The sequence below is a fragment of the Amphiura filiformis genome, chromosome 5 (genome assembly GCF_039555335.1).
Source record: "Amphiura filiformis chromosome 5, Afil_fr2py, whole genome shotgun sequence".
NCBI lineage: Eukaryota > Metazoa > Echinodermata > Ophiuroidea > Amphilepidida > Amphiuridae > Amphiura > Amphiura filiformis.
Window position 1 is genome coordinate 11,704,674 of NC_092632.1, and position 12,891 is coordinate 11,717,564.

At 37.3% G+C, this 12,891-nt stretch overlaps 1 protein-coding gene across 1 annotated transcript in view; it reads left to right on the top strand.

Annotated features, from left to right (window-relative positions):
* The first annotated feature begins 6,020 nt into the window (after positions 1–6,020).
* LOC140152631 (N-acetylgalactosaminyltransferase 7-like) overlaps positions 6,021–12,891 on the top strand; it is a 227,187-nt gene continuing 220,316 nt past the window's right edge. The window contains exon 1 of the mRNA XM_072175053.1: positions 6,021–8,018. Within this exon, the coding sequence (XP_072031154.1) occupies positions 7,752–8,018 (267 nt within the window). The 5' untranslated portion in view covers positions 6,021–7,751. The remainder of the gene's footprint in view (positions 8,019–12,891) is intronic.

Below are 12,891 nucleotides of genomic sequence, written 5' to 3' on the forward strand. Positions count from 1 at the left end.
ATTTTGCACAACCTAAAGAATTAAAGTTGGAAAGCTTCCAATTGCAGAAATCAAAGTTTTCATCTTCAGTGAAAACATGAATAACATAACACCGTCGGATTATAAAATATATAATGTAGACTAAATTTAATGAGATACACAAACTTTAAGAAGCGGTGATGAAAAAAGCACCTGTTGATCAAACTTGGAATGAACTTCATTGATGCGCGCATTGTGTACTCGTTAATTTCTTCGCAACCAGTCAACCGAATCAAATAAAAGTTTCGTATGTGATGCACAATCAAATAGGCTTTGCGCTCCATTTTAAATGTTTGATTCTGATGTCTATTTCTCGACTTGCATTCAATTTTATTCACTCGGTATGATAATTATTTTCTGGGACACCCTGTATTTAGACTTCTGTACAATACTTCTACCGTTTTCAACGTCGTATAAACGCACGGCCCAACGTACGTACCACGCACCACGTATGTAACATCGTAATCTCTCTGTTAAGTTTTCAAGACCAATCAAAATTAACGCAAATTCAAAGTAAATAACAACTTACTAATGTAAAATATACGGTCCACAACTTATAAGCCCCCCCCCCCCCAATACTTTTTAAAATAAGTCAAAAAATATTTTACGAAATGTAAAAGTATAAATTGATATGTATAGATCTATTTGTTTTACACATGTGGCCAATTTGTAGCGTCACACGTCATTGCGTTTAGTCACAATGGTTAATTGTGTAAGAAAAGAGACCGTTTTAAAAGTTGCACCTGAGTCCATAGCAGTCAGGTTTTCTTTAACAAACACATGAATAGACCTGGCCTACTGTATTGTTTGAGACGCAGATGCAACTTTTACACCGTTTAAAACGGTCTCTTTTTTACATAATGAGCCATTGTGACTGAACCCAATGACGTGTGACGCTATAATTCGCTCCATACGTGTAAAACAACTACGGCTACCCATACCTTTTTACACATTTGAATTTTGTCAAATATTTTTCGATTTATTTAAAAAAAGTATTTAGGGGGGAACTTATAAGTTGTGGACCCTATATTTAGACTTCTGTACAATACTTTTAGCATTTCACAGCAAAATGAACGTTCACGAGTTTAAAACAAAGTTTGTGATTAGTACTTACAAATAATCTGGCAGAATGGTTTTAACACCTGTTACGCCAAAACATGCGGTCTACGAGTTTATTTTTAAAACAAACTAATACATTTTTCCCCAAAGACCGAACATTTTTAGGGGAAAAATTGTATCTTCAATACGAAAGGTCAACATTTTCACATGATGGACGGCTTTTCCTCCCAGCTACATACACTTTAAGTACATGTCATTAGATTTATAAAGTGTACAGGTGACTGATAAAATATCAAAAACGTCAATTTTTAATAATTTGCGATACAATAATATATCGCGAGTTTAAAATTAAACCAAAATTATTTGATATCAGAAGGACACTCCTCGTACTCTGAATGCAATTTGACGTGTCTGATGTGCTCTCAGGTCCCGTAAAAATACTGTACAAACGTTGCTATCCGATTCCTTAAATCCAATATCTTTTTAATACGGTTTTTGTGTCACTTGAACGAATGTTTATGGAGACACTAACCAGTCCAAATTAGGTGTGTCTGTCTTAAGCAGGGTGTGTCTGTAGGGTTGTCTGGATGACGTATGTTACGCTTTCGGTTAAGATGTTCAAAATAAGCTATGTTTTAGGTATCAAAGGTCATAAGAGATCAGTTTTCCAAAATTGTTCACAATGCTAAAATCCAACTATATTTTGATGTCAACCTCAATTGTGGAATTTGGAATCAAGATCATAATGTGCCTCAATATGGGTCATGCCATCCCATACCCCTACCAACACCCTACCAAGTTACTCCAACTTTACACCTACCGTGCCTCATTTCTACCTTTACCCCACTCCTACCCCAAATAATCATAATCCTCATATACCAACACATCCCTAATCTTACCCTTACTCCACCGACATCATCCCTACCCTACCCTAAACACCAATACCCCGACGACACAGACACCCAACGTCCCAACCCAACCCACATGCCACCCATGGTAAGATGTGGGGTAATGGATGGAATAGCAGTGGGGTAGGATGTGTGGGAGGGTAGAGGTGGGGTATGGGGATAGGAGTGTATAGTTAATTGACAGGACTATTTATCCTGTTTGGTGATGAAGTGCAATGGCCAATATTGTGATACGAGTATGTGTGCCCTACATAAGTACAAACCAGTCATGCAAGTTGTCTGCCGCCATCACTTTGTAGGAGAATAATATTAAGAAACGCTGTCACGTCGTGATATTTAGTTTTAAATAAACTTTTATTCGGATTAGAATTTTTTAATGGCTTTTCTGAGTAGAAAATGTTGAATAATATAGCCATGGTATGTACCAATTTAAAGTTCTGTTCATTTCATATTATTTGTTTTTATACTAGACATGCTAGATGGAATCGTACGAAATAAATAGATGTGATGGATGCGAATCTTGCTTCACTAGTCAAAAAGTTTCAGTTCCCTTGCATTGCTAAGGTAACAAACAAACTAAAGTCTGCACAAAAAGAAACTCAGCTGTTATGAATACGCCTATAGCTTCAGAACTAATAATTGTTTCCACAATATTTTTACATAGAAAGAAGGACGATTTATTTACGCGCATTTTGATACCCCATTTGTCAAATGTCGCTCAATATTAACAACACAGTAGTGCTTTTAAAGAAAAATACCCGAATTGAAAAGTTGCAGTTTACAGCGATCAATGGTTTTTACGCAAGCATTGTGGCACGTAACACCCTCCATTTATCTTCGCGCTGACTTCAAATCAATACAAATAGCTGCAACTTTTAAATTCGGGTAATTTTCTTTGAAAACACTGGTGTGATGTTAATATTGAACGATATTGGACAAATGGGGTATCAAAATGCGCGTAAATAAATTGCCCTTCTTTCTATGTTGAAATATTGTGGAAACAATTATTAGTTCTGAAGCTATAGGCGTATTTATAACAGCTGAGTTACTTTTTGTGCAGACTTTAGATTACGCAAACCTATCTGTCTGTTGTTATATCAAAATGAACATTTTTTTGTCGAAAGCAGGATTTTCATGTTTTTGACTCCATAGAGCCAGAAATTTGACTTTTTACCTTTTTAGAGACAATTCAAGAACGATATATCCTAGATAGGTCAAACTATACACTTTCTGAAGCCTTATGACTTACATAACAGGAATTCGAATACATGGTTTTGTAACCAAGATAAAAACAATACAAATAATACATAAAAACTTAAAAATGGAAAATACAATGAAAATAAAGCGATTGCAAACAAACATACCGAACAATAAATAAATTGAATAAGCAGACTTGAACAGTGAGTTTTAAGACACGATAATTGTGATATCGTCACCGAGTCTCTGACAGTGATTGGCAGACCATTGCAGATGTTCGGTGGTAGCACAGAGAAAGACCTGCCATAGGTTGTCATCACAAAGCAGGTTCTTTGACGATGCTCTCAATGACCGTGGAGGATTATAGGAGCCGAATCTTGTTTGTCAGCAGAGCAATTTGAATACAGTTGTATCCCAACAAGGCAGCCAGTTCAGTTTTAACAAAACAGGAGATAATGATCGGCCTTCTGGGCATGATACAGTCATTGCTGCCGTATTGGGCTATTCCAGAAAATAGATGCACACTCCCTATAGAGGAGTTCGGATATCCGGACTTTTTGTCCAGTCGTGACTGTTGGAAATCCAGACTTTTAAAGTGCCCAAAGGCAAAAAAATCCGGCAGAAAAATAGTTCAAAATCAGAAATCTTCAATTTGAGAGCTAATTTTCAACATTTCCGTGATTTTTCCTTCATTTGATTGGATTTCCAAGCTTTTTCCAGTAACATTGGCAACTGGAATTCCAGTCGTTTTCAGAAAGCAGACTTGGAAATCCGGACATTTCTTTGATTGAAAATTCACTCCTCTATAGGGGGTGTGCACCTATTTTCTGGAATAGCCCATTATGAGTTACCCAGACGCAAGGTTATAAAGGCATGAAACAATTTCTCAGTACCGTCAGCATCAAGGCATCTGCTTATCGATTTTGTAGATAGCGTAGATGGCACTGCAAATGGTTGTATGGTCTATATAGTATCGTTTGGAGTGCGTCAAAAACAACTCCCAGATTACGAACCTCCTTTGACGGAGAGACTGTAACATTTACAATGGAAAGAGTGATACTAGGAACATTTCTGGTATAACGATACTTGACATGAAGCACTTCAGTCTTGGTGTTATTCAGGAGAATGATTTCGTCAACTACTCTCGAATGTCACAGATGCTATACTCCAGTCAAGACAGCATAGATAAGCATAGCTTGATTCATAAATAAAGTTTGCGTGATTATATCCTTCATGGGTAGCGTAAATAACAACCATTTCATGACCCACAACTGCGGTACGCGCCAGTTCAGAATCATTGGGTCTGATGTTTCACCATCAACTGACGACTGCCTGTTGTCAAGTTACGTAGTGAACCGGGCTGTGCCTGTCACTCCATATCTATCTTTCAGCCTGCTCAGAAGGATCTCATGATCCACAGTGCCACATGCTGCTGACATACCAAGCAGAACCAACACAGCTTCTCCATGACCTTCAACAGCTTCAAGTTAAGTCGTTGTTCACTCTGACTAGTACTAGTTTCAACATTGCGGTAGGCTGAGTGATTCAAGGTGTACACGTTGTTATCGCTCAAATAGGCCCGAAGTTGAGCGATGGCAGGACGTTCAGTGACTGTTCCCATCAAAATGTTCTTCACGTCATCTACCCTAAGGCTTGTCTTCTTTCGCAAAGGTGTAAAAAGCGCCTCCTTAATACAGTCAGATATAACCCAATTTCCTTGACTTCACCACGTGCTCAGTAAAATCAGGGCCCAAGAGGCAGAGGTACCGCGTGGACGTACCAGTGCAGTGCGGAATAAACTTATCAAAGCTTTATTTATGTAAAATTTCAGTATTAACAACATGCCTTGTAATTTTGCCAATTATTTTGTTAAAAATTTGGCCATCCACAGTTATTCAACACGCTCATCCAATTAGTTTCGCCCTACAATATTCAATTATGATTTGGCCATGTCGCCTTGTCTCCTAATTCATTCAAACGCAGCTATAAAGATTATCTGATTTCTTTATACTCATAAATTTATTGCTTCATAAATGCCCTGTATCATAATATTCTTTTTTGTACTGTATTAAAGTTAATGCATTTTTTTCAATTGACTTTTGTTTATATGCTATTGCCATTGCCAACGTCATTGTCTGTCCGCACTAGTCCTGCCAGTCTGCGTTTGCACCCCGTCCTTGTCTGTTGTCTGTAGGCGTCGTTTGTTTCTGCACTGAGGGCAATCATATCTTACGAGCTTTGCTCTTGTGATTGTCCTACCATCCTTTTCTTGATATTTTGTTATTGTTATATAATATGATGGTGAAATAAACTTGAACTTGAACTTGGAATATTCAAAAATTGTTTCACCTATTGCTATGGTAGTTAATCCGATTATTACATCAAAAACAAGGCAAACTACAAAGAAAAAAAAACAATAGTCATTAAGATTTCCTCCCAGGACTGTCTTTTGTTATCCTCTTGTCTCTTTTTTGTTATTCATCTTCATTCATCGTTTTGGTTGTCTGGTCTCACAAAAGGATTTGGGAAAGAAAATAACACTCAGAAATAAGTATTCCTCTGTCTTTTGTCATCTAATCCCCTTGTCTCCCCCCTTTTTTTTTTTTTTTTACTTGTTATTCATATATTACATGTATTATGTGGTCTTCTTGTCTCAAGGTAAGATTCGGGAAAGATAACGAACAGTATCATACTTGTTCATCATAGTAATGTCACTTGAACTTGCGCCCGCTGTAGGTTATGTTCACCGCAGTAAATATCACTTGAACTTGAGCGGAGTGTTAGTTATTGTAGTTATACCGCCATCACTTAGCTTATGACGTATGTCTGTTTGTGTTGGGAAAGCCCCGAATATGGGGTCAAAACACTCGATATGAGACTACCCTGGTTTTGCATCAAAGGGTAAAGTATGGACTTCATACCTGATTGCACATGGCAGTGAGAATACCGGTGTCATTGATATAACACGTTCTAAGTATTATGACAGTAGAATATTTCTAGTTTAATGCCATGTATGAATTTGGAAATACGATAAAGCATGCACTAAGCAAAAGATATGCCTATGCACTGTGTCGTAGTGGACAGTTTACCGTATAGCAGGTATAGCAATGGCAGAACATCCCGGCAGTACATCTGACGCATTTGCGTAGTTACCCTGAAGAGAAGACTGGATTTCAGTGAATGAGAGAACTATCAGGAAGTGTTTTACAAAACGGATCATATCGGGTAACGTTTTACTTTCCGTTCAGCCGGTGACGTTGTTGGGTATGTGAAGTGTCGTGTGCTAGCAGCCAATGAACTGCATCACTGTGAACATAATTTACGGCGTCTTGTTTATTGGAACTGGGATATGTTGAAGCAAAACCGATGAACGGACGCTGGAAAGCCTGTTTAGTCTGAGCTTATGAACTAAGTTTAATTTTAGCGACAGGTATACAGCCAAACACCTGCGGCTTTTTTTTTTTCAGTCTGAGAAGGCAGCGGAAAAACAGAATATCGAGTCAATTTTATTACCCTAACCACTCTTCACTGCCGCGACCGAAGCATTTCAATTTAACACGATCCATCTGTCGGTCCCGGTATTGGTAAAACCATACTATTCATTTGGATATATCTCATGGATTGGTATATACGAACGTCTATGAACTCTGGCATAAGAGCTTCGCAATCAGAAGCAGAAATGTAACACAGTGCATTAAATTGGCTGCTGTAGAGCTACTATAGTTTTGACTCATAATGCTTAGATTGGGAAATCGAATTTGGCACCTCGCAGCAGCGCGGCTACAGTGATAAGTTCGAAATCTAAACGCATGTGCTATTTACGCCACTCCGATACACATACACAGACGTTTACACAGAGCACGTGGTGGATAGATTGTTGGTTGCCTCTTGTTCGCCGCAGGGCATGTTGATTATGATATTATGAATATCATCCTCCAATGCTATTGCAGATGGAGGTAGTAACCAACAACACACATCAAACACACCCATACACGAAAAGTGCTCCAGATAAAATGGTCACAAGGGAATATTTTCCAACGTTGTCATGGATTCTTTTATGATAATAATTTAATTTTGTACACTTAAAGTAACCATGTGTTTTGCTGCTACTAGATGCATCTGATGCCACACTGTCAATGAACCTGCTGCAAATTTAGGTAGAGAGAGCTCTTCAAATGTATACTGCAGTAGTAAGAGGTTAGCTTTTGTCGTTACTCGTGACTTGGGGAAATACCATGTGGTAAAATCAGCTGTCATCGTAAGATATAATAGTGCAATATAAGGCTCGGTGTTGCATATCGACATCATCGTACACTACATGCACAATTCATTCACAGCCCACTAACCTTCAGGTTAACTCGTAATAAACGAAGCTGCGAAGGCTAACCATTCTTTTAACCAAATTGGAACAGTAAGACCAATCTTTCCATTCACCACTGGAACAATATAATACCGATGTCATTATCATGTTGCATGAAAGCATAATAAGTTTGAACAATTCGTGAATCTTTGACCTTGGGGAATTATTATATTTGATCCACCTGTACAACTTGTGTCCATACCACTGATATGCCAATTGGAATTTATATACTAAGATGTCACAATAGATATACAAGCGGAATGGCCTCGATACGACGCCGAAAGAGAGGCTTTCAATTTGCTGTAGTGACGGTTCTATTGTTGTCCTTAGCTCCATTTCTTGTAATGGTGATATCAAGGGACTCTTTGTCACCATTTGCAGATAGTCAAGATGAGCAGGCCAGAAATGTTGAATTGGGCCAAAGACAGGATGTGGAGGACTACCACAGGCCTGACAAATTTGTTTTTCTAAATAAGGTAAGGGACATAATGTATGTTGATCTGTACTGTGCAGTCTTCAGTCTCAGTTTCAGTTTCAGTCTTCTCTTCAAGGGCGTATCAAGAGCCTCAGGGGCCCATGGACAAGGAATAGTGCAGGACCCTTTTAACATCTCCTTTTCAGATCTATCGCTAACTCACTTGATTTACGCTTTTGCATGGGGACTATGAACCCTCGGTGCCCTGGACTTCGTCCACTGCCCTGTCCACCCGCTTGCTACCCACTGCTTCTCTTCTCTGACACAGAAAATAAGACACCCACACAACTACATCCCGATATATATATAATCGTCTCATGACACTTTACAGAACCCATTAAAAATGTATGGATACTTACGGTCATTTCATTTTAAGACATACGTCCCTATTAAGCATCAGAATCATTTCATATTATCATGATTATGCATTTTACTTGCCCCAGGTGTTACTCATATATCTAATATCTATATCGGCACGTCCACGTCGTTTTTCAGTATTTAAAGACCTGCTTCAATGCCTCATTTCAAATATATAGTTTTAGTTTTGGTTTTGGTTTTGGTCACGTGGTTTCCTATTGTCCTGCCTAACCACTTGAATCACAAGATATCGAACTCTTTGTTTCTACCTTTTGTTTAAAACTAAACATTTGTGACAGGTAGTTTCGGTTTTGGTTTCAGTTTCTTATAAGTGGTGTGACGAATAAAATTACAGGATTTTCGAGTTACCTGATCTAAGTATACAAAAGAAATGTTTAAATTTCGCAGTGCAATATTCACGAGCAGAGAAGTCGAACAAAACAGTCTACATTTGAAAGCATTGATTTAGTTTGAAAGCATTGGCTTGAGACTACGAAATAGCCTAAGCTGATTTCACTGTGAAAATATATAGACCATCGAAATATTTGCATTCGACATTACAAAAGGGGCCACTACTGTAATTGTATAGGTGCTATAAACAAAATCGATTCATGTCCTTAATCCCATGTACCAGAATCGATGGAAGGCCATTATATGACCTCTAATAACCTAATGACTTTTACTGAAGCAATTTTTAGATAGAGGGGAGAAGATTGGGGTGTGTGTGTGTGTGGGGGGGTTGGAGGGCAAGGGGATATGGGCCGGGAGAGAGAGAAACATATGAGAGAGAGCATTGGAAGTGAAAGAGAAGGGGAGGAGAGCTCGAGATGAAGATATCGAATGTAGGGGAGGAGGAGGGGAAAGGGGTAATTTAGGAAAGAGGTGGTTATATAGGGAGGGAGCCCCCTCTTAAAGAGGTATGGGTTGTGCTTCCGGGGATAATAAACTAATTCATAATCAAATCATCTCCATGCATCGTTTATGTTTCATACAAACAAACAAATTCCCCCACCCCACCCCATCCTTCATTATACGCGCATGTATATGATTTCTAGGCCTAGAACTCGTGAGTGTATTATGCCACCTACCTTCGACAGAGAGCATCAACTGTCGTCCGCGGGATAGATTTCCGATATCAATCATGATAATAATTATGTTAGCACAATAGGCTATTGTATACTTCTGGTTATATACCCTATACTGTGTCCTCCCAGCATAATAGTGTTATGATTGCAGATCAGATCAGCCCTACTTTTTAATCCCTTGATTTTTGGTTTCTGAACAAAAGAGAAACCAAAACTATATATTTGAAATGAGGGAATGTATATCATCTGAAGAATGTTTGGTCGTGTCATTGTTCACGGTTGGGCAGTGTAGCATTGCAGAGAATATTGATCCAGCTATTGAGCAACAAAAACATGGTCAAGTACACTGTGCAGCAAATATGTCTCGCTTATATATTCACCTATTTTTATATGACGTATTTTAATATGCCTTTACTTGATTTATTTACAGGGTATTTAGTAGATGTATATTTCAGTAAGAATACTTGTTTATATTTACCTCAATCTCTGGGAAAGAAAGTATACATGGATGTAGGTTGCAATCCTTTCGGCAAAGCACAATACCACCATTTGCAAATGTTAGTCAGGACTATTTCACTTCGATTTAAATCCCCGCGAATCCTACTAAACCTGGCATGCATGTGCAGCTGGCATAACCTGAATAGACTTAGAATTTTGATTAGTATTGCCGAAGATAAACTATCATTCTTGCTATACCAAACATTGCTAACCTAGCTCTTCCTTATCTTCCAATCGATTTTTGAATATTTTAAGCACTACATAAAGTTTTAATAACCTTTACCATGAAGTGTTATAATTCCCGTTACTCTAGTATATATACTGCGTGCTTCTTTTTAACTTTTCAAATGTCGAAACTGTCACGCTGAAGGCAATGTACTATCGATATCATCAACGGGAGCCCCATTTCGGTATAAACTGAGCTCACTGTTAAATCTTGGTATTCCTGTATCTGTGATCTGTATAATAACATTACCTTTCACTGCCGTCCGCCCTGTATCAGTATTTTCAAAAGGGATAGCGAGACGGATAAATGTATTATATGTATACAGGGAAAAGAAAGGGTGCAGCTAGTATAGGAGCGTTGTAGAAATCTGTTTCCATGCACGAGTGTTTTCCTGATTTTTGTATGTTCGTAGTTGGTAATCGGATTGAACATTTTGCTGGAATGACACGCCCAGCAAATATCATCAGTTCATTATTAGGGGCCAATCAATATGTAGCAAGAGAAATCTGAAAAAAACTTGGAGAACTTAAACATTTTAAAACATAGAAATATCAAAGACATTTCAGGTTTGCAGGTTGCACCGGATTTAAACAATAAAAACTAATTAGGCTTTAATTACGACTTGCATGACTTACAACAAGCGTTTCTGTACACCAAAATTGTACCTAATAAAAAGTAGAGGGTAGCAATACTATGATGATGTATAAGTGTTGCAGTTCTCTACCTTGAAGAAACTTGTGAATGTCTTACAGTTACACACACTGTCACTAGCATCTTTTCCTTTTTCCTCTTTCTAACGTAACGCAATATAAATTTGTTGTATCGGCGAACTGTCATCACGTATTTACACTGCCGCAGTGCCTTGTTTGCTCTACCTAGAATCTTGCCCAATATTTCTGCTCAAATGTTAACCGACGATATTGAATTTATTGACATGCAGTTGTTCTAATTTATAACACATTCATGTTGTGTTTGTTTTAGTGACAATCTTAACAATGCCCTTTAAGCATGTTCTGTGACTGCATGTATTATGACAATCAGAGCACAGTAGTGCTTACTCTGCAGTCTACCATGTCTACTGTATGCGATATAGGTTGATTTAACCAGTTGATCCGTGCAGACACTCGATTGGGTCCTGATGGGACCAGACTCAAGCAATTGAATTTCCAAGCCAAGTTTAAAAGCTTATATAAGCGTTCTGATGATGAAGTGGATTCAAAATGATGATTTCTGTTGTTATTGTATATTGAAGTATTGCCGTAATAGAGTATGCTGATGTGACGTAACAGTTAACGCACATTTTATTCAAAGAACCTGTTTAAACCGTAAAGGTACAAATATCATTTCCATCAAAAACATGTTATGAAATGAGCGGCTCTAGCTTTGTTTTTTAAAGATGCATTGGACTTAATTTGAGCTACAATGTAGTACGGTTGATGGGTTGATAACCATGATAATGAGCATTTCAGAAGTACCACGATGGGATTTGTGAGGCTCGAACATTGATTAAATAATGAAAAACGTGGATTTTCTGACATGTCACTTTTGTCCATTTAACATTTTTCCTCATGATAAGTTCGAAATATTTATGTTGAGATACTTACCCTAGTTAAATCATCTATTTTAAATTTCAAAAATAGCAGCTAAATTCCATATTCATGCAAACTCTACAGAATCTAAGCGGTTATTACCATGAATCACTATGTAACTCTATTCACATATGAGTATATATACGAACCCATTGAACAAAATGTGGGTCATACGGTGGCTTAACTTATATTAGGTGTTCTAAACTAAACGTTAATAAAGCAATCGATCTTTTTATAGACATGATAAATCACAGCCAAAGGTATAGAATAAAAATCTTACAGAGATGTACCGATGTACATACAGGTAAATTGGCATTTACATGCCTTTATGTTTAAAATCCAAGTTGTTTCTGAGCAGGTGGTATCATTAGCACAATTTTAGGTTTGCTCATTGTATGCAGAACACATTCAATTAAATGTTTTAAAAACATTTAAGGTGCAGCAATTTATGTATAATACCAACATAATTAATATTATGGTAATTGGCGCGCCCCTAAAAAGTAAACATTTCATACTGCCCATCATTTTAATCCCGTATTTTATATGCATGCATATTATGAAATGTCAAATTAAAATAACCTATTATTTTGTACTTATGAGATTATCTTAATCACATGGTGACGGATTTTCCTTTCCTTTCAAAAATTAAGGTTTTAAAATTAATTTCATAAACATAATAAATATCCCATGAGAAACATACAATAACACGTTGTTTAGAGCAACATTACGTGTCAATTACACCAACCTGAGGTAAGTTAAATGTTGCTACAAACATATGACCCGCAACCTTATGAAATGCTGTGAAAAAACGTTGGTACTGTCAGCTGCAAGTCTACGTGTGTAAAGAAGTGTAATGCAGAGTGTAGTGTCACCCATTTTAATTGAATATTATAATTTGACGACAATTAAATAATTTGAAATAACAGACAGTTGTTTTGATAAATTATACAGCACAGCTGATAATTTTTTTATACTTTTTTGCACTTTTGTAATGAAAAAGAACAGGTTGAGAAAACACTTCCCAAGCAATGTCTTGCAAGCAAATAAAATTGTTTTGTTTTGTTTTGTTTCATGTTTTTATTTTTTGAGAAAAAAAAGGAGATTAAAATGACAAGCCTT